This window comes from Trichomonas vaginalis, chromosome IV, assembly GCF_026262505.1.
Source record: "Trichomonas vaginalis G3 chromosome IV, whole genome shotgun sequence".
In the NCBI taxonomy this organism is placed as follows: Eukaryota; Parabasalia; order Trichomonadida; family Trichomonadidae; genus Trichomonas; species Trichomonas vaginalis.
The window spans coordinates 25,017,436-25,044,779 of NC_067206.1; the positions used below are offsets into that span (position 1 = coordinate 25,017,436).

The 27,344-nt window shown below is 32.9% G+C and overlaps 9 protein-coding genes and 2 pseudogenes across 11 annotated transcripts, besides 6 other annotated features; 6 read left to right on the forward strand and 5 right to left on the reverse strand.

The window, feature by feature from the left end:
* The first annotated feature begins 388 nt into the window (after positions 1 to 388).
* Positions 389 to 1,975: a mobile genetic element.
* Positions 1,976 to 2,904: 929 nt separating this feature from the next.
* TVAGG3_0163910 (uncharacterized protein) lies at positions 2,905 to 3,303 on the forward strand (the record flags this gene model as incomplete). The annotated part of the gene is made up of 1 exon (XM_001313894.1): positions 2,905 to 3,303. The coding sequence occupies one exon, from the start codon at positions 2,905 to 2,907 to the stop codon at positions 3,301 to 3,303; it is 399 nt and encodes a 132-aa protein (XP_001313896.1).
* Positions 3,304 to 3,316: 13 nt separating this feature from the next.
* Positions 3,317 to 4,238: a mobile genetic element.
* Positions 4,239 to 4,635: 397 nt separating this feature from the next.
* Positions 4,636 to 7,524, reverse strand: TVAGG3_0163930 (heteropolysaccharide binding; the record flags this gene model as incomplete). The annotated part of the gene is made up of 1 exon (XM_001313893.2): positions 4,684 to 7,476. One exon carries the CDS (start codon positions 7,474 to 7,476, stop codon positions 4,684 to 4,686), a length of 2,793 nt encoding a protein of 930 aa, XP_001313895.1.
* Positions 7,525 to 9,330: 1,806 nt separating this feature from the next.
* TVAGG3_0163940 (uncharacterized protein) lies at positions 9,331 to 9,987 on the reverse strand (the record flags this gene model as incomplete). The annotated part of the gene is made up of 1 exon (XM_001313892.1): positions 9,331 to 9,987. The coding sequence occupies one exon, from the start codon at positions 9,985 to 9,987 to the stop codon at positions 9,331 to 9,333; it is 657 nt and encodes a 218-aa protein (XP_001313894.1).
* An 82-nt stretch (positions 9,988 to 10,069) lies between these two features.
* On the reverse strand, positions 10,070 to 11,452 carry TVAGG3_0163950 (uncharacterized protein; the record flags this gene model as incomplete). Its single annotated transcript, XM_001313891.1, has 1 exon — positions 10,070 to 11,452. The coding sequence occupies one exon, from the start codon at positions 11,450 to 11,452 to the stop codon at positions 10,070 to 10,072; it is 1,383 nt and encodes a 460-aa protein (XP_001313893.1).
* Positions 11,453 to 12,183: 731 nt separating this feature from the next.
* On the forward strand, positions 12,184 to 15,198 carry TVAGG3_0163960 (delta adaptin-related family; the record flags this gene model as incomplete). The annotated part of the gene is made up of 1 exon (XM_001313890.1): positions 12,184 to 15,198. One exon carries the CDS (start codon positions 12,184 to 12,186, stop codon positions 15,196 to 15,198), a length of 3,015 nt encoding a protein of 1,004 aa, XP_001313892.1.
* Positions 15,199 to 15,242: 44 nt separating this feature from the next.
* Positions 15,243 to 15,263: a mobile genetic element.
* Positions 15,243 to 15,263: a terminal%2Cinverted (terminal inverted repeat of tvBac_61I transposon ID:TVAGG3_0163970).
* A 1,209-nt stretch (positions 15,264 to 16,472) lies between these two features.
* TVAGG3_0163980 (antigen BSP-related family) lies at positions 16,473 to 18,890 on the reverse strand (the record flags this gene model as incomplete). The annotated part of the gene is made up of 1 exon (XM_001313889.1): positions 16,473 to 18,890. One exon carries the CDS (start codon positions 18,888 to 18,890, stop codon positions 16,473 to 16,475), a length of 2,418 nt encoding a protein of 805 aa, XP_001313891.1.
* Positions 18,891 to 19,004: 114 nt separating this feature from the next.
* Positions 19,005 to 19,105: a terminal%2Cinverted (terminal inverted repeat of Maverick-1C transposon ID:TVAGG3_0163990).
* Positions 19,005 to 27,344: part of a mobile genetic element that runs on past the window's edge.
* Positions 19,295 to 20,112, forward strand: TVAGG3_0164000 (annotated as a pseudogene). Its single transcript has one exon. A coding segment is annotated over exon 1 (818 nt).
* On the forward strand, positions 20,252 to 20,614 carry TVAGG3_0164010 (uncharacterized protein; the record flags this gene model as incomplete). The annotated part of the gene is made up of 1 exon (XM_001313888.1): positions 20,252 to 20,614. The coding sequence occupies one exon, from the start codon at positions 20,252 to 20,254 to the stop codon at positions 20,612 to 20,614; it is 363 nt and encodes a 120-aa protein (XP_001313890.1).
* On the forward strand, positions 20,633 to 20,875 carry TVAGG3_0164020 (serine threonine-protein phosphatase family; the record flags this gene model as incomplete). Its single annotated transcript, XM_001313887.2, has 1 exon — positions 20,633 to 20,875. The coding sequence occupies one exon, from the start codon at positions 20,633 to 20,635 to the stop codon at positions 20,873 to 20,875; it is 243 nt and encodes an 80-aa protein (XP_001313889.2).
* Positions 20,879 to 21,463, reverse strand: TVAGG3_0164030 (uncharacterized protein; the record flags this gene model as incomplete). The annotated part of the gene is made up of 1 exon (XM_051225072.1): positions 20,879 to 21,463. The coding sequence occupies one exon, from the start codon at positions 21,461 to 21,463 to the stop codon at positions 20,879 to 20,881; it is 585 nt and encodes a 194-aa protein (XP_051110058.1).
* Positions 25,044 to 25,626, forward strand: TVAGG3_0164040 (annotated as a pseudogene). The gene has a single exon. A coding segment is annotated over exon 1 (583 nt).

Consider the following 27,344-nt stretch of genomic DNA (forward strand, 5'->3'; position numbering starts at 1 on the left):
GGAAATTTGGAAAAATTCAGTTTTTACTGTTGATTAGTATTAAATTCTTAAATGCTCAGTAGTTGAAATATGAATAATATAATATTTTAGTATTTTGAAGAATAATGAAGTATTTTATGAAATTCTTTTTGATGAAAAATAATAAGCTGTGCATTTAATAGGATTTAACACAAGTCATGCAAATGCTAGCTGATTAAAGTATGAAATCAATCCAAATTGATCACGCATTGTATTAATTGTTAAATAACGCTTATTCCGACAATAAATAGTGCTATCACAGATGTTATTGCTGATGTATGAAAAAAAAAATGTTTGAAAGCATTCAAATTTTCAGAACTTTTAACGTTTGTGAAGGAATATTTAATTCATTTCTCAAAATATTTTGCATAAAGGTACATTCACTATTTTTGACAAAATTTTAAATTTTCATGGGGTTGTAAATCTTATAATAACTAGATGAATAAGGAATGAATCCCAGTATAATGTGCATCATTATATTAAACACTATATGTAAGGCTAATGATTCTATTAACACTTATGAAGATCTATAGTATTTGAGCAGATAAATTTGATAATTTCCAAAACTCTTATATTTCAAAATTAAAGTGTGCGGATGCATTTAAATGAGAGCAAAAAGAGATTGATGCTGTTAAAACTAGGTGTTAATTTGCAATTATTTCGCATCACAAGAACTACCCAGTAAATTCGGCTATCTTTCTTTGCAATTATTCTCCATTATACATATAATATAATGGTTAGGGTTTGAAGAAAAGTTACTAGAGAATTATTGACTTTTGAAATAATGCAGAATTTTACTTGAAGAAATCATTAATTTATGAGTTCCAAATTGCTAAGCATGACGAAGGATCATTAAATTTGCTACAATTAAATACACTTATTGCAGAATTAAGATTTTTGAAATTAAAAGTTTGAAATATTGCCTTTTTGAATAAAAATTTAAATTTTATTATATAATCATGATAATATCTTATAGAAATTAAAAGAAAATATTTTAAACCATTCAAATATTTTGAATGTCTTATCAATTTAAAATATTAAAAGATAGCTTGATTTTATCATCATTAGTTGTTATCAAAGTTTTCTTCTTTTGATGAACAACAGTAAATGATTTGTTAATTACTTGTCTTCCTTTTTCGCAGCAAAATCAAAAGTTATGATGATAATCTTGCTGTCAATTTTGAAACTCTCTGATTTACAAGTAAGCATTCCTTTGGAAAAGCAGTCCTATTCTGTTTTCAAGATATTTTAAAGCCTCCATTTCATACAATGCGCAGATCTATTCGAAATTGCAAGAACTCTCAAGAAAAATGCAGCAACAAAGAAGATTCCATAGTTTCTAGCATCAAAAATTTACAACCTTAATACAACAGTTAAAGAGAAGCTCGAAAAGAAAATATTTAACCATAAAGCTGGAAACCATTCGATATCTACTATTGGATCTAATAAAAAGTTAATTATAACATATTTAACATGCTATTTGTTGACTTTGTTCCATTATATTACCATATATATCTTTTTGAAATCTAAAATATTTTTACGATTTTAACCATGTGTTGTTGAAACCATATATCAATCTTAGCTAAAGTATAGTTTATGAGTCTGTCACCATCTAACGTATGAATTTTCAAAAATGTCAAATATGTTCATTTTTTCTGTAGATTCAGCCATAATTTCACGTTGTTATACTATTCAACTATTATTTAATATTTTTATCGATTTAAATATATGATGAGATGCTTAGTTCTCCTGGAAATCGATTTTTAATCGCAATTTTAACTTTCCAAAAAAAATTCAAAAATAAAAATCCCTCTCAATTTTCTAAGTTTTATAACTCGCCAAATCTCTAGCCAAATTTTTTTGGCCCGTATAAATATTGTTAGGCACTATATAGGGATGCTATTTATCCTATTTGCATCCCATTTTACTGTTATCGCCTAGTGAATGTACCTTTTTTTGCATATAGTAAAAACTTAGTTAGCAATAATTCTTCGGCGAGTTTTTTTTGGTTTGATCACAAGTTACTTTTTTCAAAAAAAAATGATCTGATTACTTATGAGTCTATTTTAAATGTATCATAATTTCTTAAAAATTAAGGCAAATTTATTGACAGGATTAAGGTTTTATACTTTTATAGGATTATGTATTTAAGCCTATAAACACATGATATGATTTTCAATTTTCTGATTTAACCCATCATGAAACTATTGAGTGAGGTAATTCAAAATACCTCTGAAATAACTTTTCTTCGAGAATTTTCCAATGATAAAAATTGATCTCAGCACTGATTCTGTTCTACATTATTTAGAAAGATTGAATGCTCTGGCAATGCTCGTCATTTTTTGTCTGTATTTAATAACAAATAGTATAGGTTTTTCATTTTATAACGATGAAAAGATAGATTTAATATATTTATGGGTTAACGGTTATGATCCTGTCTGGAAACAGAAGTTTGAATCGAATAAACCTGAAGGTATGCCAAGAGAAGAAGTTCAAGAATTTTTACTGTCATTGAGAACCGCAAGCTACCACATACCATGGATTAACAAAATACACATTATCACCGATGATCAATATCCGTACTGGATGAATTTTACAAATACAAAAATAAATTTCGTCTCCCATAAAACCTTGTTTGGTAACGATGCAGCATTATTCAATAGCAATTCTATACAATTCGGCATCAATAGAATCCCAGGTTTAGCAAATAAATTTATTATTGAAGATGATGACTTTTTTTAGACCAAAAATATTTCGAAATTATACTATTTTAATAACGACAGACCAATCATTCAAATTGATAAACATAAAACAACAATTACAAGAAGGTTTCGATTTGGCTTGAACTGTGAGCCAAATAATAATGGCCAAATATATTTCCATGGTATGTTCAAGGCTTTTGAACTCATTCAAACCAAATACCCTAGATTTCCAACTCCAAAATTTAATTACGCTCATACTTCCTTCCCTTATACCCTTAAATTGTTTAACGAGGCAATGAAGGAGTTTCCAATAGTGCAGGAGCAAATAAAACAAAAATTCAGAACCCGCGACATGATCCAATTTCAAAGTTTCCTCACTTATGCAATAGCCAGGAATGCAGCTGATACAATAGAAGATGATTACATATTATTGTCTAACGAAGGTTGCGATAGCCTTGCAAAACAAATAGTGGAGGGAACATTCGACAAATCATCTGTTTGTATGAACTATTGCGACGCAGAAAGTATTTCAAAGATTATTAATTTTTACCCTAAGAGTGAATATGAAAAAAATGAACTATAAGTTGTATTTTTTTAAAGGTAACTAAACTCCTTTCGCCGATCCGATTTGCTCCATATTTAAAATATAGCTTGCATATGTAGAAGAAAAGCTAATTTTGAAGTACGCCCGAAATCCACCAACAGGATTTCGAGCTACTAAAAAGGTACTTTTAAATGTGATTTTTTTTATAAAAAATTAAATTTATTTTAAGATCAGACTAAAAACTAATTTTATGGAAAATCTATATCGACAAATTTATTACTTATTTGGTATATAGATTTTTTGATTATGGCGATTATGTCTGATATGCTTCCAATAAGCCAAAACACATTTCATACTGATTTCTATAAAAGGTATCTTTATTATAGAAGTGTAAGCTATATCTGTTTGTTTTTTTATTATAACAAATTCAAAATTCTCTTATAAGGATTAGATGAAATCTGTATTACTAAATCATTAGCTAAATGAAGGTTCAAATAGAAAGTAAATATCAATTTATATGATACTGAAACCAAATAGTTCTTTTAATAAAAGATAACACGCTGAAAATTATTGAGTATTTGCAAATCTCAAAAATCTATTGGTGAATTTGGCTCAACTTTTAAAATTATAACATCCATATCAAATCATAAAAGCAGACAAAAATTAAAGTCAAACCTATCGGCCAATTTTTTTTGATATTTTGATTTTTGAGGTATACTTTTAAAAGTGGATTTAAAGCACTGATGAAAAAACATTAACTTCTGTCGTTATGATTATTGATTTAGACAATAATGATTTTAATCTTTGATTATCAAAACACTAAAGTCATCTTTTTAACATTTGCTTGGTAGCATTAACTCAAGTCTAAAGTACTATTTTATGTGGCACTCTTAGAATTTTTGTATTCATTGTACACGCTGAAATAGTACCATTAAAGTTATGGCGGACTTTCAAAAAATAGTTTGGTCACCTTTATTTTTTTTTGAAAAATATGAAATTTTAAACTGTTAGTAAATAGAGATATATTGTTTGATTAAAAAAGCGTATTTTTAATATATATGGTAGTACAAATAGGTTATATGGTAGATTAATAAACAAGAAGAGATAACCTATTGTTATAACTAGGAAAAAAGTGGAATTTGAGAAGTACAACCAGATATACCGCCACTTATTCATTTTCAATGAATTTAGAATTTATCCTCATATTTTGTACATTCTGAATCAATAATTAAGAAATGATCAGAGTATAGGCAGAAGGATCCCAATAAGTATTCGTATGCAATTTTCACCTTGTTTGAAATATCTCAAATATGGTTCCAATTCTATATAACTCATAAATTCAACTATATTATCTTTAAAAATTGCAAGCTATTTAAGAAAATAAAAGATTATTTTACTTAAAAATGAACATGAAATTCATTAGATTCTGTGGGAATCACGGACAAGCTGCATTACGTGGTTGTTAAGTTTATCATTTGCAATAAGCTCTTCAAGCTTGTATGGATAGCGATAGCGCCACTTATGATTTGGATCTGCTGGAATGTTGATTCTTTCAGCTTCAGCAGACTGAAGTCTCAACTCTGGGAAGATTGAAGTGATATCCTGTAGAAGGAAGATGGCCCACATTGAGTTGGACCAGATGTTCTGCTTGAGGATATCCTCTTGTACTTCTGGAGAAAGTGTTTCTGGGCAGGCATCATGTCTACGGAGAATATTGTACCAGAAGTTCTCTCTTGTAGCCTTTGTCTCCTCCCACCATCCGCGGAGTGATGATGTATCATGTGTTGATGGGCAAGCGACTGAAAGATATCCGAATTTGTGGAAATCATCGAAATCTTCTTCTGGAATCTTTGACATTCTCTGGACATGAAGAGAAAGGATGGCTGATTCATCAATAGCTCTAATGATGCCTGCTGTGATTTGACCAAGATCTTCACCGCAGATGAGCATCTTTGTTGCATTCTTGAGAACGTTGAGCTTTGGTTGAGCCTTTTGTACCCAAAGATTTGTCATTCTCTCGTAGAAGAACTTGTGAGCTTCTTCTTTAACGCGCTGCTTGAGTCCTTCATCGAGTTCGTTCCATGATGATGAAACGTAAACTATCGGTCCTTCCTTTGTGGCTTCGACATGATCTTTGATGACTTCTGTTCTCATGTGGTAGAATCCCTTTCTCTCTGGATCTTCGATGAGAATGACGTTGCCAATAAGCTGGAAGAGGCAATACTTGAAGTGCTCGCGCTTCTCATCAGAGAGTGTCTTATCATTCTCAAGAGCCTGAAGAACCTTCTTCTCATTATCGTACTCTGGCTTGAACTCGTAGTAGTCGTCTTGAGCGTTCCAGCCTTTGCTGTTGAAATATTTATGTGAAACATATTCGGCATCACCTTGGAACTTCTCGCAAAGGATGTGCCATCTGATGTATGGCTTTGTGAGTCTGTCAATGTCCCAAAGACCCATTCCATTGAGTTCATCGCGTGAGAATGGAACAGATGGGAAGAAATGTCCAAGAAGACCTCTGACGCATGTTTCACGTGGAACTTCCCAAATTCTGAAGAAGCCAAGGATGTGGTCAACTCTGAGTTGGTGATAGAGTTCAGCCATTCTTGTGAGTCTTGAACGCCACCATGAGAATCCATCCTTTTCCATTGCTTCCCAGTCGTATGTTGGGAATCCCCAGTTCTGGCCATCAGATGAGAAATCATCAGGAGGAGCGCCAGCGCACATGTGGAGCCTGAAGAGTTGTGGGAAGGCCCAGCACTCAACAGAGTTGATGTTAACACCAATTGGAAGATCTCCCTTAAGAGCAACATGATTCTTGGTTGCGTAATCGTATGATTCCTCGAATTGCTTGTCAGCAACATATTGGATCCAGTAGATCTCGAGTAATTCGTTCTTCTTCTTTTCGCAGGCTTCTTCGAGTTCAGCTGGAGTGATTGTTGAATACTTTGGCCACTTGCGGAACTCTGTTGTCTTGTATTCATCTCTGAGGAGGCAGAAGAGAGCGTATGGCTTCAACCATGATCCATTCTTCTTGAGGAATTTCTCGAGATCATTCTTGGCGAACTCATTCTTCTCGAGTTTGAAGATTTGCTTGAGATATTTCATCTTGAAAGCGAAAACTTCTGGATATTCAACTTGCTCGAATTTCTCGAACTTCTCCTTGGCCTCGATGATTTCTTTCTTCATTGCTGCTGGAAGTTTGCTTGTAATAGCAAGAAGATCAATGTAAACTGGATGCAAAGCGAAGCAAGAAACTTGGCGGTATGGATAAGAATCGCACCATTCTCCCTTCTCTGTTGTATCATTGATTGGAAGTAACTGGATAAGAGAAGCACCCATCTTATTGCAAGCATCGACACACTTCTTGAGATCTGTGTATGAACCAATGCCCTGGGATTCGTTTGTTCTAAGGGAGAAGAGAGGAACGTAAATGCCCATTCCCTTGAACAAGTCTTTGTTTGGACTGACGAACCAATCTTGGACGTAGTTCATGATCTTGCCATCAGCCGAAACAGGAGTTGGGCAAATTCTGTTCTCGCAATCTTCCCAAATGAATGTGTTGTTGTCCTTGTTCTCAATGACGTACTTGTATTCGAATGGAAAGGAAGATTTTGCGAAAACTTTGTTTCCTGTCCAAATTGGGAAGCAACCATCTGCTAGAACCAATGATTTCTTTGGATCCCAATTGCCGAGTTCTGGGACATTACCAACGATTCTGAGGACTTGATTTGGTCTGACGTATGGGCAATTTGTTGTGAAATATGTTTGGATCGCATCTCCTGTCTGCTTGACGGAAATTGGCTCGCTTTTGACTGGGCTTTCTCTTGAGTTGATTGCACCAACAAATGTTGCACGGCTGAAGGCGTCAAGAACATTATCTCTCCAGTGGAAGTGGTCTTCAACATTGATGATGACGTTTTCGTTGATCTCGCCTAATACAAGTTTGTGGTTCTGTTCTGGTTCCCACTGTTTGTTATCGCCATTGGAAATAATGTATTTGTATTCGACAACTCTTTGTTCCTTTGACTTTGGAATTTCAACATTTGCTGTCCAGTAGTCTAAGTTTTGCTCAAATTGCATTTTGATTGCCTTTTCTGCATCCCAATTTCCTAATTCTGGAATATTTCCGGAAATGAGAACTTCTTGACCGAAGGCTGTGGACACTCTAACGTGGAAGTGTACTGTAACTCCATTAGCTGCTATAGAGTTCATCTATTTGTCTTTGTTTGTTTAAAAATGAAGTGAAAATTTGAAATAAATCATAAAATTATCAAAATATTCAATTTTGAATGTATTGGAGAAATCGATATTCATTGTACATGTGCATAATTAGAACTACTCTCTATGTATAAGATCAAATTATAATTTTGAGAGCTTTTGGGCCTAAGATAATCTCAAATTTTTCTGAAGATCTGACCCGAACGCCCAAATATCGAGTATTTATATTGTACAAGGTACAAATAGTATTATTACATCACCCATCATTTTCTACCGATATTTGCTAGAAATTGAGAAACATTCAAAAAATTTCTATGATTTACATTTTTTTCTATTGATAAAAAATGCGTACGCCTAAAAACTGTATAAATAAATTGCTCTATTGCAAGCGATTGTTTCATGCTACTTTCCGGTTTTATGAAGAAAAAAAAGATGGAGAAAATATTTTTTGGTGCAAAGTGATCATGAATACATCACGTGGAATAACTAAATAGTAGATGTTCATGCTATATCTCTTTTTGCTTATTAATCTGATGAAAATTCTTTCAATGATAAAAGCGCTTCCATTCATTTTCAATAAGGGTTTCGTTTTGCGAAAAAAACGTACAATACGCAATTTCGCTAAAAAACATTTAGCTAGCAATTTCGACCTTTGACTCCACTCAAGACGTCACTTTTTTAATTTTGCGGTATCATATTTTTGGAAAATCTTTATGAATATTATATAAAAAGTCTCTTTAATATCTATATTTCATATTTTTATCGATTTTTAAAGTTTTTGCGAAAAGTATTCAATTATTTTTGCTATTTGGTCGGGTAAATGTCAGATTTGCGACATTTTCTGATATGATATTCAGATTCTACGTTGATAATAATGCTTATAGAACCCTCTTGCTATTGTGTCAAAATTGCGAAACCGATAGCAAAAATATCTCGCAATATCAAAATTGAGATATTGAGTGAATTATGCATTATAGAGATTAAAAATCTGATTTGTGAAAACATCTCATCAGTTTCTAGCTAATTCAAAAATCTTTACTATCTTATTCGATTAAAATAAAAAGGGAATAGTTTCATTATGCTTTAAATGACAGCCTTATAATATAATCATAGTTTTCGCTCAATATGCAGCATTTTTTTTCGAAATCTATGGTCAATATCCTAAATACTGATTGCTTTGCATTCATATCTCTTACATTTTCTATACCCACATCACTATTCATTGCTATTCCTATCTTTTTCATTTTTGTTTGTTTCTCATAATTTCTCAAAAAACATGATAACTTGATATTTGTAAATATCATACTTTATAACGTAAATAAGAACTTGACCTATTAAGAAAAGCAGTAATGAAAAGAAAATCTGAAATTCATAAAAATTACAAGTTTCTGATGACAATTAGCTTAATTAAACCAGGTACAAGATTATATAATTGTATTTTCTATCCAATTATCCATATAATATCTTATCCAGAAAAAATAACTTGATCAATACCAAATGATTTTTAACTAGTAAATAAAGTATTTTCTTTACACACACATTGTATATCATAGTTTTTTTTTTTTTGGTTTCGCAAAACATCCAAAAACAAATATGCTATAAAAGTGACAATTTTAGCAAAACGAAACCCTTATTTTCAAGCAAACTCTTATTGCAAATACTTTGAAAAACTTCTTCTTCCTTATGTTATTAATACAAATTCAAAAATTATTAACAACAAATTATTCTTGAATAAGCAAAACTAATAGTATCATTGTGGTAGTATCAGAACATATTAAACCATGAGTTATTATCAATAAGATACAAAATTTCGTGATAACAATTTTTTGGATGTAATTATATAATCACCTATGTTAATGCATTGCAAAATGATACTAAGTCATCACATATCTGTTGGTAGTTTTTTGATTTTTGAGATGAAATGATCTTATTACGATAATCTTGATACTGTTCGATATTTTTGATTGAGTTAGCAATAAATTTTGCGACATTCTTAATAGCGCTCAGTTTCTCACTACTGTCTTCTATATTAGGAGTGTTATTAATTGCATTCATAATTATCGACTTAAATAGTATTGTATCATCAATATCAGAGAGTGTCATAAGACTATCTGGTTTGTTTGAACTTTTTTCGTTGGATGATTTTGATTTTCGTGGAGGAGTAGGTTTTGTGAATGGCTCGTCATCAACATCACTTAGTATAATAATTTTATTCTTTTTCTTCGGTTTTTGTAAAGTCTCGTGGCTAATTGGATCAATTTTTTTTAAATCTGGTCGGTAGGAGTCATCAATTTGTAAAGAGGCGATTATATTATTGTCTTGTAGTAAGATAAATTCTGATTTTGTCTCATTTTTTTCGATTTTAAGTGCAAATAATAAAGTATCATCTGTTTTAGAATGAATTTCTATGTTCTTTCCATCATTTTTCGATATTAGGACGCATTCTCCCGTTATGCACTTGTTTAACAAATCTTTAGGAAGTTTGCAAAATGAAACTTTATTCATCCGCTCAATAAAATATGAAATTAATTAACATAAACAGCGTAATATTACAAAATTTTATTAAAATTATAAACAAAAATATATATTAATTATCTTTTTTCTTTTGATTAAATTCGGGAGGTGGAATCATTAAAACAGGAACTACTGTTAGCATAGGAGCTCCATCTGATGCATGCCTAACTCTTATTACACCCTTTCCGTGGTTTGAAATTGCGAATAATCCTCTTGATGGGCAAATATCTCTAACTCTCTTTTTATACAACTTCTCACTGCATCTACCGCTCATATATTGCTCAAAAACATCAACTAGAGGCTCAAATTCCCCTCTCAGCACTAACATGTGCATAATACTTGTAAAAGATTTAATTCTCTTGATCAAAGTCACGCCTTCGAAGGATCCGAATGCTGCATTGATGAACTGCGTCAAGCTCCTCTGCTGTTTCCTCAAGATAAAGCACTGTACGAGCAGTTTCATCACTCGAGGAATTTCAATTGAAGAAATAAACTTAGTTAGCTCTTGGGACTGAATTCTCTCATGGAAAGAATCGGTTATTTCATTCAATACGAGGTTCGTTTTCACATCATACAGATATTCTTCGCCAATTATTGTATGAATCTTTTTGTCAAAGGCGTCGAAGGCCAATAATATTGCAAGAAGCAACTGGATGGCAGATATAAAGATTCTGGGCATATAACATCTTATCTTTGTCTCATTATTTGCCACATTTTCGATAATTTTGAAAAATAATTCAGAAGATCTTTGAATATCTTGGGATATTTCGGATGTCTTAATGATTCCACATATGAGATGTAACAGTTTCTTCAGACTTTCCAAATGATCTTGTACATTAATCGTCATTGGAAGCGTCAAATTCGGTTCAGGGACTTTAGTCATCAACTGGCCGCCTATTACACCGTTCTCATAATGCAGATAGTTTCTCCAAGTGATATCATCAGTCATATAATAATTTCGGAGGGTTTCATCAAAACGGTTTATCAGAATTTTTGATATTTTTGGCCAGTCAACTTTTAGACCCATGAAAACGTCCCAGCATGATTGTCCGTAGAGATCCTTGATTGCTAGGACGAGGTATCCAGGGTATACTTTACTATCATCGTGTTTAAGGAAGGAAAGGGCTTTTTCAATTCTCGAAATTTTAACTTGAGCGTCAGGATAGAACTGTGTGAGCTTGAAATACTCTTCTTGATCAATAATCAGCTGATCGTCAACACCTCCCTCGATGTTACCGCCTTCTGAACCACTCGGAACTGATACAAATTTTGTATTAAACAATAACTGCTCTTTGAAGCCTTCTGGGAGCTGAGTTTCCTTTAGTTCGTAACTCATACCGCGTTTCTCGCTTCTAATGCGAGGAGGCGTTTTGTAATTTGGTAAATTCTGTTGAATTGGAGCTTCTTGATTGATATCATCGCCCATTGCGCACGCAATTGCTGATTTTAAGATCATTGAGCGCTTGAACGGTCGTGATTTTACTTCTTCTTCCTCTTCTGCGCTGTCTTCTGGAATTTGTAAAATATGTTTAATGAAAGAATGTAGGTATTCTGACGCGTTTGCATTCCTTGATATGAAAGGAAGGCATTTTGAGAAGATTTGCTGTGCTGTATATGACTCTCTAAAGAAATGAGTGATTATTGCTGTTAATTTAATGACTTGGTCATCGGAAAGGCCTTCAACGACCTTGAGGAAGTTTGAATATGGTGTGTTATCGCGTGGTTGCTTTGGCTTTTTCGATAAAAAATTCAAAATATCTGATGAAATTTCAGGGAGCAATTGTTCTAACTGTTTTTGTATATCGTCAGCCGTTAAAATGATTGAAGATATCCGATGTGTTGAATTAAATGTTGTAAGAAATATATAACAGGGAAAAGTCAAATTTGAAATTCCAAATTTGTGAAAACTTTTCTGTACTTCTGGATGAGTCTGTTCTAATTGTGATGACAAATCTAATGTGATACGTTTTATTTGATGAAGTGTCTTAACTAACGCTGGTCTTGATTTTAATATGAAATTATCAGGAAAGAATCCAAAAGGAGTTGAGGATCCGGGTATTTCTACCGATCCGCTTAATATTTGTTCACGAGTAATTAATCCTACCCTTGAACTTGAATTTTTTCCTAAACTCAATTTGAAATTTACTCTGACACTTTTTATGAAATATTGGAAAAATAGTATTTTACATGTCAAAAAATCATGGAAATCTGCCTAAAATTTCTGACGTTCATTTTGACAGACAGAAAACTTTCTTTGATATGATTTCTCCTTTCACAGCGACTAGTGCTGAATATTTTGTCAGATTATATCACGATGCCCGCCAAAGAAGCCGAGGAGAAGAAGTTAGTGCCGATGGAACCCCTTTACAAGAAGTTTTAAACGATTCTATAAGAAAATCTCGAGAATTACTTGTCCAAAATCAAGGAACTCAGATCGACAAAGCAGATTCATTGCAAGAACTTTTATTCTTACAAACGCAAGGCGCAAAAATCGATTACATTGATTTCCCAATTTCCGAATTGATGCTAAGTGAGAACTATTCCGTCAAGAGAATGGCGTATCTCGCAGCCTCTCAGTTTTGGGAACCAGATGCAGAAGTCATTACTATGGTTGTTAGTTGCATAAATCGTGATTTAACAGGAATTGATCCAATTCGTAAATCACTTGCCTTAACACTTATACCATTGATCGTTACATCCAGTTTTGCTCAAGATGTCGTCACAAACGTCATCAATAACTTCAATAATTCACGAGATGATATCAGACAAAAGGCTATTACATGTTTTTACAAACTCTGTCTTAAATATCCAGACTGCCTTGTTCCAGGCATCAAAGCATTAAACCTCAAATCCGCTCTTACCGATTCATCTACGCCCGGAGGAACAATTCAAGCAATTCTCGCCTTACTTAACGAATTAGTTATTCATAATCCATCGAACTACAAATCCCTACTTCCCACTTTAGTCAAATTCTTTTCAGATTCTCAAGGAAACCCTTGGATTTTGAACAGAACAATTTCTATCGTTGGTACAATTGCTTCCACGTTAGAACAGTCCGCTTTAGACAAATTCAACGAGAAGATCACACCAATGGTCTCAGAAGTCCTCAATTTCGCATCTTCTCCCTCAGTTGTTTTTGAAATTAATAATTTAATTTGTAAATTGAATATGAAGAACCGCGAACTTGTTCGTACAGCAGCCGACCGAGCTCAATCATTTATAGAAGACAGTGATCCCAATTTGAGGTACCTAGGCCTGATTTCCATCACCAGATTAATGCAAGTCAACCAGAACATCATACAAATACACAAAAAAGTGCTAACTAATTGTATTGACAGTGATGATGAGACCTGTGTATTCATAGCTATCGATTTGCTTTCCAATGTTGCAAACAACAAAAATATTGGTGAAATTGTTTTGTCAATTTTGGAACAGATCGAAAAACGTTCTCAAGGACTTGTTAGAGACACATTAGTTACAAGACTCATTGAGATATGCAAGTTCGACAACTACTCTAGGTTCAGAGATTACCAATGGTACGTAAATGTCCTTTTAACAATCCATTCTTACGGTGTCCAATTAAAAGAAATTTCTGAAGAATTGTTGACAATGGCTTTGCGTGCTAAAAGCACAAGAAAATCTCTGGTTTTAGAGCTCGTCGATTACTTAAAGGACTTCTCACCATCAGACAAAGAATTCCTCTCTGTTGCTTGTTTCATTCTCGGTGAATATTCTTCATTATTCAAAAATTCTCCAGAAAATTTAGAAAATTCTGAAGATGATGAAATTAAAAAAAGTGACAAAAATTTTGATGTCGAAGAGACTGCTTTTAGGTTGTTGTGCTCTGAGAGATTTGAAATGACAGATAAGGAGTGCCAGGCAAATTCAATTCAAAGCGCTTTCAAAATTTACACAAGATCTGACAGTTTACAAAAAATGACGGAAAGAAGTAAAATTTTGAAAGAAAGATTGTCAGTTTATTCGACATCGAGGTATACTGATGTTGTAGAGCGTGCTACGATGCTAAAGGCTTTAATAGACTTGTTCGATGATTTTGACGATATCGACGGTTTGAATTCAATTTATTCGAGTCAATTATTAGCTGTTGATCCAAGTGCTCAGCTAAAAGTTAAGATTCCTTCTACACTTGACATTGCGACACCCATCATTGAATTGGATCCGAGGGAGGAGTCCACTTCTCTCGAATTAGATTTCGAAAACGAAAGTTCTGACTTGTTTGGAACTCCCCTTTTGATTTCGACATCAAGAAACAGAAATATTTTGCAGCCACAGAGAAATAAAACTGAAGAAAAGACTAAACCTGATCTCAGGAAGAAACTAAGACTAACACCTATCCAAAATAATGAAAAAGATGAACTTTTGGCAGTTGAAGGTAAAAGTGAAGTGAAAACTGGCAAAAGTGAAGTGATTTCACCATTATCAGCCATTTCATTTAATGTTGGAGACAACAATGGCAAAGAACTCCCTGTTATCAAGCCATACAACCAAGACGAACTTTTGTACAAAATGCAAAAGAACAAAATCGAACTCAAAAACAAACAAAACATAAGTTACAACTATTTCAAAGTTATTGGTGAGCACAAAGGTTTGTTTTTGGAGGTCAGTTCGATAACAAAAAACTTGGATGGTGTTGACATTCAGTTGAAAATCACAAACTCTTCTAATTTCCCCATTTCTTGCCTCGAAATTACAATTGACGATGTTTTGATGTCAAATGTCAGAAGTGAACTGAATCCGAATTATTCATGTGATGTTAAATGTCATGTGCAAGCGCGTGAGAGTGAAGAAAACAAACTCCTTAAATTGGTTGTGATTCCAACAGGTGGAGAAGGAGAAGGAGAAGTATTGAGAGGAAAAATTAGAATTTCACCTGTTTTGTTTTTGGAAAAGTGCCAAATTTCTGACATTTCTGATTTATGTATTTCAAGCCAAATAATGAAATCAGATCTTCCTGTTTCAAAGATTGTTGATACTGCTAAATTGATCTTCAACTCTTTGATGACAAAGACAGATTTTGAAGGAAATAAATCTGTTGTTTTGTCATCGAAATCGAAGTCATCGAAATTATCTTGTCTTGTTATTATTTACAAGAAAGATGGTTCTTTCTTTTGCGACATAAGAGCTCCTTCTGAAAATATTGCAAAATTATTCTTGACAGAGTTGAAATTATCCCTCGAATAAAAGCATATTTTTTATAGTTTATGGCTGAAACAAATCAATATTAAGGGTGCCGGAAAGTGAAGTGAAAGCTATTATAAAAACAACGCTTTTCAAACCCATAAAATCATTTTTATTTTGATTTGTTTATATGAGTATAAACCTTAAGTGATGATGTATCATAGTATCATATTTAAACTAAGTAAAATCGATGTTTATGAATATATGGTTATCAATAACACACCAGAATCATACAAAATTTTTTAAATCTGGTAGGGGAAAAGTGCTTTTATCTCAATATATGAGAATTGAAAATAAAATTTTAATCAACACAATTTTGAGCTGGGCTCACACTCAATTTTCTGAAGTTTACAAATTTGCAAAGAAACATAGGCTCAAAATAGAGTTGATTAAAATCCTAATTTTCGAAAATTGAAACTTTTCGTTTCAATTTTCGAAAATTATTAATTTGTTCTGTAAAACTTTTAGTATAGCTATTGAAATTGTGTGTTTAATGTATCTCACTGGCTTAAACACAATATTGGAGGACTAGATACAAATCTAATTAAACTTTGAATGAGACCATTTCGACTGAAAACTACTACCATTAAGTTTGTTCCCTAATGGTAATTAGCAGAATCCAGTGAGATGGTAATGCAATCGAACTTAGTTTTGAAGTTACCCACTAATTGCATCTCGACACTTTTTAACACGTGCCAAATGTTTTCTGTAAAATATCTAGTATCTTGTACCTAGATATCATTCCTGGGGTATCAGCCCTTACCATGGAAAAGCCAGGGACTAGATAGGTCCGCAAGTTCGAAAATTGCGAAGCAGTTTTCTTCATACTGGAAGTATCCAAGAACTCAATATCACAGAAATAAAAACTTTAGTATATACACTACTAATATATGTTTCAATATCATTAATCGCGTCACCTCACTTTCCGGCACCCTTAAAAAAATTCAACAACCTATATTTTAGATAAGAATAATTTTGAAATTTACACTTTTATTGCGTTTTTATACGGGTGTGAAGCCTGTTAAAAATGCAATAAAAGTGTAATTATCATACTAATGATTATTTTTGATTCTAAAGTAGAACAGCATTTGAAGCAAAAATAATTGTATGTTTGATAATTTTTATTTTATCGATAAAATATAGAAATTGAGAACTACATCGAGTTGTCAGATTTAATGTCTCAGTAGGCTCTAATTTTAAGGAAAGGGATACATTAAAATTTCCTCTAGGGGAAAAAATTTTTAGTAAGAGAAAAATAAAATGTTTTTTATTAGAAACTATACTTCGGCTGAAGCATAGTCATTATTTGGCAGTTCATCAATTGTTGCCAAAACATTTTCATTAGTTAGTTCATTAGTACCAATGGCTATTGTTTCTTCGTCGTTGTACTCATTATCATCTTTTTTATTTTTCGGTTTAAAATGCACAAAATAATAATAAACTCCAAAACAAATTGCAGCGACGAGCCAGATTCCTATAAGGCTTCCAATTATTATTCCAGCAGTTTTTCCTCCTTTATTAGCTTTATTTTCCTTGGATTTGCTTGGATCACCCGGATTTCCTCCTGGTTGATTTGGATCATCTGGATTTCCTCCTGGTTGACTTGGATCACCTGGATTTCCTCCTGGTTGATTTGGATCACCTGGATTTCCTCCTGGTTGATTTGGATTTTCATATTCACCAGTTTCTTCATTATATTTATAATTTATTGTCTTTCCACCAATTTCATTATTACTATATTTTACCGATATGATTACTTCTTCGCATGATTTGGCATTTTTAAGGAAATCACCCTCAAGTTTGTCTGTTCCAAGATATGTAAATTTGTTTATTGAGCAATCTTTAAATGCATTTGGATCAATAAACTTTATATTATTTGAAATAAAGATTTCAAATTTATCTCCTTTAACAAAAGATTCTGGAATTGTTAATTCATTTATGTTTTCGATGGTGACTTTATCGAGTTTGGTGAAATGAGTCAATGTTGGTAATGATTTGATTTCTTGAAGTCTTATCATCGAATTTGAATTTGATTTTGGAATGTTAAATTTGACTAATTTAACTGTATCTTTGAAGTAATCAAATGTAAGAATACTGAATCCAGTAGTTTCGTAAATCAATTCTGTAATTGGACAATTAACGAATGCATCTGTCTTAACTGAATTTGTGATGTCTTCAGTAGTTTTAATTGTTATACTTGTGAGACTAGAACATGAATCAAATGCACCATTTCCAATTGATGTAACACTATTACCGATTGTTATACTTGTGAGACTAGAACAATTATAAAATGCACTATCTTCAATTGATATAACACTATTAGGAATTGTTATACTTGTGAGTTTAGAACAATTATAAAAAGTATTTTTTCCAATTGATTTAACACCATCAGGAATTGTTATACTTGTGAGACTAGAACATTCATAAAATGCAGTATTTCCAATTGATGTAACACTATTACCGATTGTTATACTTGTGAGACTAGTACATTTACAAAATGCACTATCTTCAATTGATATAACACTATTAGGAATTGTTATACTTGTGAGACTAGTACATTCATAAAATGCAGTATATCCAATTGATGTAACACTATTAGGAATTGTTATACTTGTGAGACTAGAACATTCATAAAATGCTTCATTTCCAATTGATGTAACACTATTAGGAATTGTTATACTTGTGAGACTAGTACATTCATAAAATGCATAAATTCCAATTGATGTAACATTATTAGGAATTGTTATACTTGTGAGTTTAGAACATCCAGAAAATGCACTATTTCCAATTGATGTAACACTATTAGGAATTGTTATACTTGTGAGACTAGAACATTCAGAAAATGCACTATTTCCAATTGATGTAACACTATTAGGAATTGTTATACTTGTGAGTTTAGAACATCCAGAAAATGCACTATCTTCAATTGATGTAACACTATTACCGATTGTTATACTTGTGAGACTAGAACATGAATCAAATGCATAAATTCCAATTGATGTAACATTATTAGGAATTGTTATACTTGTGAGTTTAGAACATTCAGAAAATGCACTATTTCCAATTGATGTAACACTATTAGGAATTGTTATACCTGTGAGACTAGAACATTCAGAAAATGCATAAATTCCAATTGATGTAACACTATTACCGATTGTTATACTTGTGAGACTAGTACATTTACAAAATGCACTATCTTCAATTGATATAACACTATTAGGAATTGTTATACTTGTGAGACTAGAACATTCATAAAATGTACTACTTTCAATTGATTTAGCACTATTAGGAATTGTTATACTTGTGAGACTAGAACATCCAGAAAATGCATTATATCCAATTGATGTAACACTATTAGGAATTGTTATACTTGTGAGACTAGAACATGAATCAAATGCACCATTTCCAATTGATGTAACACTATTAGGAATTGTTATACTTGTGAGACTAGTACATTCATAAAATGCATAAATTCCAATTGATGTAACACTATTAGGAATTGTTATACTTGTGAGTTTAGAACATCCAGAAAATGCACTATTTCCAATTGATGTAACACTATTAGGAATTGTTATACTTGTGAGACTAGTACATTCATAAAATGCACTATCTTCAATTGATGGTTTGCCACTTGGAATTGCATAACTGCCTTCCGGACAATAACAGTATGCAGATGAAAATAGGCAAAACAACATTCTAGGAAAATGAAATTTTAATAAACCTCTCAATATTTTCAAAAAAAAAAAAAAAAAAAACTAGTTTTTGACTAGTCAAAGAAGTGATCCCACTCACAAATAATGTGATCTTAGAAAAAAAAAAAAAAAAAAAAAAAAAAAAAAGGTAGTGGGGCTTCCAGGCACTTCGTGCCCTCTAGCCCCGAAGATGTTTAGTATAAATGAAGTTTTTATTCGGAAAATTGTTAGTCTTCTGGTGTGAATTCGGAGGACTCTTCTTCTTCCTCCATTGCTTCTGGGAAGAAGCCTTCTTCTGGGTCGAAAACATTATATAATGTTTCACTTTTCACAAATTATATATGTTTTCATGTTTTGTCACTTTTCTGTCACTTTTCAGGAAAAAACATTTTTATTATTATATATAAATGAATTTTACAAAACCTCCGTTACCGTTCTTTGGAAATAAGAGTAAATGTAAAGATATTATATTGAGAGAACTTAAGAAACTACCGAATGGTCTAACATTTGTAGATTTGTTCGGTGGAAGTTTCTATATATCCCATTTATGTCATACAATATTCCCAGACTCAAAGATTATATGCAATGACTTCGACAACTATATGGACCGTCTCAAACATATTCCAGACACAAACAATATATGAAAGAGTTAAAAGAAAAGATACCTATAGGTAAGATGGAACGTATACCATTAGATAACAAAAATATTGTGAGAGAGGTTTTGAAAAAAGCAGAATATATAGACTGGGATAGTATATCTGCTAGACTATTATATAGTGGTTCTATAAGAGTTCATGACATTGAAACACTTATGTCAAAAGTTTTATATCTTAACTATACAAATGTTTTCAAAGAGGACATAGAAAAATATATTGAGGGTATAGAGTTTGTGAGATGTCATTGGACAGATTTGTATGAAAAATATAAAGACAAGGAAAATGTTTTCTTTATAGTGGACCCGCCGTTCTATAACACATGGGATTTTCAATACCAAGTAGACTGGACTTTGAGAGACTCTTTAGAAACTTTAGACGTTTTACATAACCATCCATGCTTTTACTTTACATCCGATAAAAGTGGTTTGGAAAGTGTCATGAGATGGTTAGAGGACATACATGACTATGATTTTAGATACGATAAGATAGAATATGAGAGAGGTCCTATAAACTGGAGAAAGTGTCATAACAAAGAAATTTTATTGGTAAGTAAATGTGGTTTGAAATAGGACTACTTGTTTTAGGTTTTTTCCATTGTGTCATTTATTTATTTGACGTGGCAGAAAAGTACAGAGAATATGAAGATGAACCAATGCCTGCAAATGTTCAGTATATGTACTCGTAAGAGATATTTTTATCTAATATTAAATGGACGCACAGAACTTAGCGAATGCACAGCAACCTGGACAACCAAACCCAGAGAATATTCCAAATGAAGTTAGAATACAAACTGCAATGGCAAACTATGGTCAAGTGCCAACAGATGTACAAATGCAAACTGCCATGTCAAATGACGCTGCGTTAGGTTTGCCACCATGGTATGCAAATATGAGATGGAAAGAGTTTTATACAAACCCTGAAGTGGGATATAAACAACTTTATGCAGATGACGCGAGCACAGGAGTTGACCCAGAATATGTTTTCTACCAGAGGAGAAACAGAATGTATGAGCTCCAGTTAAAGAATGCTATGGAACTCAACAGGAAACGTAAGAGACTAGGCGGACATTAGATTTTTACATATAGTAAAATGGGTTTCTTCAGTAAGATAGGAAACTTCTTTCGAAATGTTGGAAGAGGTATATGGAATGGAATAAAAACCGTAGGAAGAGGAATTTGGAACGGAGTCAAAAATATTGGTAAAAGAGTAGGTCAGTTCGTTGGTATTATACCTAAAGACCCTGAACCAGAAGAACAAGCTCCTGTTATACAACAGCCTGAACCTGCACCACAGTCTAGTTGGCAACCAAATCCAACACCTCAACCGTATTAAAAATTATATTTTTACCGTTCGATAGTAGTTGTATATGAAACTAAGTTCTAAGTAAAACGCATGGTATAATGGAATTATTCTCTTTCTTCCATCTGTAGTAAACCATACTTGAAAGTCTGAAATACTTCCACTTGGTGGTTCATATAACTTTGTAGGTTTTTCGTAAAAGTCATTTGCCAAGCATAAGAAAGAGTTTTGAGCGCCAGAAAATGAAGCATGAACAATAATAGCAGCTGGGTCGAAAACATCTTTAAATAAATATGGTTCATCTCTTGCATATCGACTGTAAATATTTGCTAAAGGAAGTTTGACTTTCTGATTTAACATTCTTTGCAAATAATACCATGACATTGCAGTGAATTCTGTATATATTTGTTCGTCTTTCTTTGGATTGTCTTCGTAGATTTGAAATGACACTTGTGAATTTTGTTTGTCATATACAATTCTCACATAAAGTGTGCTCTCGGTATTTGCATATTCATCAGCATATTTTGCATAACATGAATTTATTTTATCTTCTATATTTTTTAACGCAGTCTGTAGAGAAGATGAAAGGTCAACTTGTATTAGCTCAATTTCTTCCCACATTTTTCGTTTCCCTTCAGATATATAATCTATATGAAACCTTACAATAAATGGAAAACTTTTATCTTCTACAGACACAAATTTTATTCTACGAAAGCCAATAGCTTTTGTGACAGATGGGTCTCTTAGCCATCTTAATGGGTAGTCAAAACGATAGCCTTCATGCTTTACGGTCTCTGTCTCAAACTTTTGACCGACATTAGTAAAAAGTTCATCTAATGGTTTAGTTGTAGCAACTCTTGAATTTTCTTTTTCTATTGGAAGCATATTTTATCTAGAATAAAAATGTCAAATGAAACAGCGTCTATGAGAGAAATACAACACAACCGACAACTCATTATGCAAGCTCTAAATAAGAACACAACAAACTTTTCAAACTATTCTAAGATATCTGAGTCATTGAAAGAAGGAAACTTAAAACTGACATTAAACCCAATGACAGATGAGTTTCTGTTTCAAGACAATAAGAACCATACTGTCTGTATAAATCCAACAAAAGGAACTTTAAACGAGAAACCTATAAATGAACTTCTTTTGAAAACAGATGTTGACAACAAAGCTGACAAAGAATATGTAGACGATGCAATAGCAAAAGAAGAAGAAAGAGCTAACAATGCTTATGCAACAAAAGAACATACTCATCCTGAACTAGCAGACAAAACATATGTTGACAATAAAATGTCAAGTGAAGTGACAAGAGCTGAAAACGAATATTCTAAAAAGACTCATACACATTCTATATCTGAAATAACAGACTTACAAGAAACCTTAAACAGTAAAAGTGCCGTTGGACATACACATACCATTGCAAATATTACAAACTTACAAGAAACCTTAAACAGGAAAAGTGACGTTGGACATACACATACCATTGCAAATATTACAAACTTACAAGAAACCTTAAACAGGAAAAGTGCCGTTGGACATACACATACATCTTCTGAAATAACAGACTTAAACGTTAGCCTTGAAAATAAAGCAGATAAAACATATGTCAATGAAATATACCAAAGTTTAGTTGGAACAAAAAATATTGAGACTATTGTTGGTGACCTTTCTGTCAATGAAGAAAATAAATATTTTAGATGGCAGTTGGTACAGTCCTTAGAAAATGGTACACGGTATAAACTCATTCCGAAAAATAACAATGAAATGTATGTAAGCTATAAAAAGAGTGATGGTACACAAGTTAAAGTTCCATTAGACAACAACTGCTACTTAAACTTATATGGAGACGAACAAAAGAAATATTTAAGAGTTTATGAAATGACAGATATGACATTGCCTGACCCAGCTCCAGCACCATATTATTATGACTATGGAGATGACGTCAGAACACCACATGTAGATGAACAAAAGCTAACATTATATTTAGATTTTTATAGATATAAAAGATATAATGCAATAGAAAAAACGAGAATAGTATACTATTATGAAGATGACAGAAATAAATATTATAGTCAAGACTTTACCTACCCTGAAAACATAAGATTATATTATAAAAAATATTCTGACACAAACCAGAAGAAACCTGAAATAGTTGCACTATTTTAAGTTCAAAAGAGACAATCCTATAATGTCTCATATGTTTGATTTAATGAACCCAGTAGGTTCTATTTATACATCTATGGAAGCAAGAGGTCCTCAAGTAATGTTTGGTGTTGGGGCATGGGAACAAATAGTCGACAGGTTTTTGTATTGTGCAAACTCTTCAAAGGAAACAGGTGGAAGTAAAACGATTTCAGGTGAAAATTTACCTGCGCACAGTCACTACATAGATTTAAGTACATCTCAAGCAGGTGGCATAGCATAGATATTGGGATTGGTCAGGAATGACAAAAGGTCAAGGATATGATGTTAAAGACGACGTTAAGTTTGCTATAAATTGTTACTGGGATGACACTCAGGGAGAAGAAACCATACACATTTCGTTTCAGGATATACACAAACAACGGGACAAAGTAAAGAATACATGCCACCTTACATGACAGTTTACGCATGGTATAGAATTGCTTAGTCGTCATTTTCAACTTCTTTAGCATATTCGTCAGGAGTTGTCTTATATTTGTTAGGAACTGTCTTTGAAAGTATACCACCTTGAACTTTGACAAGTTTGAAACGAGGTCTGACAATAGTCGTTTTATCTTTCTGCTTGCAGTCTGTACATTTTGCCATGTTTGCCTAAAACTTCATAATATTCTCTTGTATACTTTCTTCTATTTTTACGAACACGAATGTGAGTACCTGTCGAGTTCCCATTGTTGTCATAGTCAATAGTATTTTCATATGGGTCGCGTTTAGGTATTTCTATTTTTACTTTGTCACCTTTCTTAAGTTTGAAGCCTGGCATTCTTTCTTGTTTGTCTCTTTTGACTAAATTGTGAAATATATAGTCTTTCTCTAAGTCAGGGTTGTTTTTCATTTCTTCAGGGGAGTGGTTTCCCAAACCTTTTTGTTTACGGTTATTGTAAATATTTAAAACTTGTCTCATCTTTGCCATGGAGAAGTGTCTATACTTGTCGTCATATGACATTTCATCTACCTCACCACCTTGTGGTTGGTTTAAGTCTCTTAAGATTTTTATACAACTGTCAATGACACCAAGAGCAGAATGGTTTTGGTCGACAATGAAATATTGGTTTACATTTTTTGAACGCAGATAGTTTTTAATATCGTCTGATTTGAAGAAACTTTCACAGTCAGATGTCAGTTTGTTTGGATGGTATTTGTCAACGAATATTGTCAAAGCAGTTTTCACATCTAAAATATTTTTGGACCATAATGGTATGGCTCACAGTATCTTGTGTTTTGACCAACAAATATTAGCCAGTATGGTGGTCCATTTCTCTATTTCTCGGAATGTTTTCCAAGATATCCATAAACCAAGCATTTGGTGTTGAACTAAAGATTTTTACCATGAGTGCTTTCTTTGTTGCCTTAGAAACATACGGGTCCTTGTTTGAATTCGTCATTTTTTACCCTATAAGAAAATGGGTTTATTTGGCGCATTAGCAGGAGTTGCATCCAGATTTTTGCCCGCAGTGGGAACAATAGCCAGAGGTGTATTTGGAGTTGGAAGGAAGATTTTGAGTACATTAGGTATACTTAAAGAGAAAGCACAACCTATTATACAAACTGTACAGAAAGGTTGGATGTAGCACGAGATGCAGCAAATCTTATTCCAAATCCTGAAAACAGAGGAAAAGTTCAAGGATGGATGGACAATGTAGGAAGAGAAGCAGGAAACTACTATAACAAAGCAAATGACTACTATAACCAAGCAGGGCACTATATGGACCAAGGTGAAAGATTCTTTAACAGAGGATATAACCATGCACAACAATGGGTAAACAATAACCAACCTCAACCGCCTCAAACGTGGGAATGTAAAGTTTTTTACTGAGATGAAATGAACAATACAGCATTGAGACAAATGGGCTCAAGATGGATTTGTCGACTTCCAGCAGTTACACAACACGTGTTTGTCAAGTTCTTCCTATACCTCAGGAAGTTTTAGACCGACTTAAAAAACTAAACAACCAGTTGAAAACAAAACCAAACTAAAATTTTTTACTGAGATGAAATGACCGAAGAAGTTGAAACGGTAGATTGACACCACAAACAAAAAGTTCAGAACCATTGTCAAAACCTGTCAAAGAACTTACAGATGAAGAGAAAAATTCAATAATAGAAAGTGCCAGGTCTGGAAATACAAACCCTAACTATAAAGTCACTTTTCATAGAAATGGAACGGCTAGTATCTCAAAAAAGAAACAGACTATGACAAAATAAATATTGAAGTCTGAAGGAGTTAAAGAGACAACAGATGGGAAAGTATATTTACCGACCAACAGTTCATTATAGAACATCTCATTGACTTAGAGTCGAAATATTCTAAACTTTACAACAAACACAAAAAGTTGAAAGGAAAACAAAAACAAATGGCATATGATATTTATGAAGATACTAACGACACAACCATACCTGCAAGTGAAGTAAAGTCAGAGGAACCGAAAAGTGACGAAAAACCAATAGAAGAAGAAAAACCAAAAACTGAAGATAAACCAAAACCAAAGTTTAGTCTGGAGACTAAACCAAGCCAACCTTCATTAGCTGGTATGGGTTGGCGTCAAAGACTTTTGGTAGCCGGTGGTTATGTTAAGTAAAGAAAAAAAACATTTTTTTAAAAAATATATTTTTTTATTTTATTTGAAATGTACGTTGAGTTTGTTGAAGAAGACCGTTGGGAAACTTGTTTGTTAGATGAGAAATATGAAATTCACTGTTCTGAGCCTTTTGAAGTCAGAAACAAAAAGACAAAAAGAGTTTTAGCGAATGGGAGCAAAATGACGGATTATGCTAGATGAGGATTGGTGGAAAACACTATTTTAAACATGTTGTCATTGCAACTCATTTTATACCAAACCCTAACAATCTACCTTTTGTAGACCACATAAACCATATAAGAAACGACAATAGACTTGAAAACTTACGTTGGGTCACTTGTTCTGAAACAGTAAGACATAGGCAAATTTAGAGATATTGTATTCGAATTTGTCGACGAACTAGAAGATGAAGCAATGAAATTACAGACTATGGTAAGCATACGTTTGAGTTTACTACTATAGCGAAGAACAGGACTCTTTCTACCTTTATACCGGCGTAAACTATAGAAAATTACAAGTATGTTTTACTAAGGCAGGCTGTGCTTATGTAAACACTAGAGATACAGATGGAAAACACGTTCATATATTTTCTCAACAAATTCAAAAGCTATATGGCATACAATTTTAAAACCATATATTTTTACATATATTAAATGTTTCAGGTTGAAAAACAAAGAACAAAAGTAGCAGATAACAAAACCGTTAGACTATATCTTTACAAATGCCGGTAGAAATAATTTCAGATGAAGAAATTTCAATCCCGTTCATACAGGTTTGACTATCCAATTCGTTGGCTTCAAAGTCCTTCAGATGCAAAGGCAATAGGATTTAGAAGAGTTTTGTTTCAAAAAGAACTAACGCGTTTATGTTCGCGTATATTTTCATGGCAATATATAGGTCCTAATGGTCTAATAGACAAATTGATGAAATGAGAATCTTTACAGTTCGTTCAGACGAAAGTCTTGAGAAAACTCTAAATGACTTTCAAACTCAAATGAACAAATACTACTGGGGAATTTCAAGAAAAATACGACTCTTTACTAAATGGAACATACTATCTGAAACTAGAATACACAAGATGAATTCCACAGTTTCATTTCAAAGGATTGAAATTAACCCTCGAAGAAGTACAGAGTTTTTTATTTTGGAAGTAGACAAACGTTCTTGGGCACAATTTCTTCGGGTACTAACCAGAACGAACCATTACCACCTGACGGTCCGTTTAAATTTATTACGCCCACCAACAGATTTGACAGTTTATAGAAACGTGTTTGACCCTCAAAATGTTATGTGTCATGCAAGTTTCAGTTCAAGCAACAACAGTTTCTTTGTAATCGGTAAGACTTTTATGACTTTGCTTTCTAAATTCTACGAACCACCTAGTAACAGTTTCTCTGACTTTCAAGTTTGGTTCACAACAAATGGTGTGCAACATATTATTCCATTGTACTATGACTTTTATCTCGAAGTGCCTTTCATTATATAACTACGGAAAAGGCTGAAAAAGTATTGAAAAATATGTTTAGGTGAAGAGGTGAGATTTCACCCGTTTTCTCACCTGTTTTCTCACCTGTTTTTCTCACCCGTTGAATTTCATGAATTTTTGTCTGAATTCGACAAAAATGATGTTTTTGGTTGAAAAAAGAGTGGAGCCAAAAAGTGGCTCGACCTCAAACAAGCATTTGTTGAAGAAGTATACCAAACCCGCGGAAAACAGC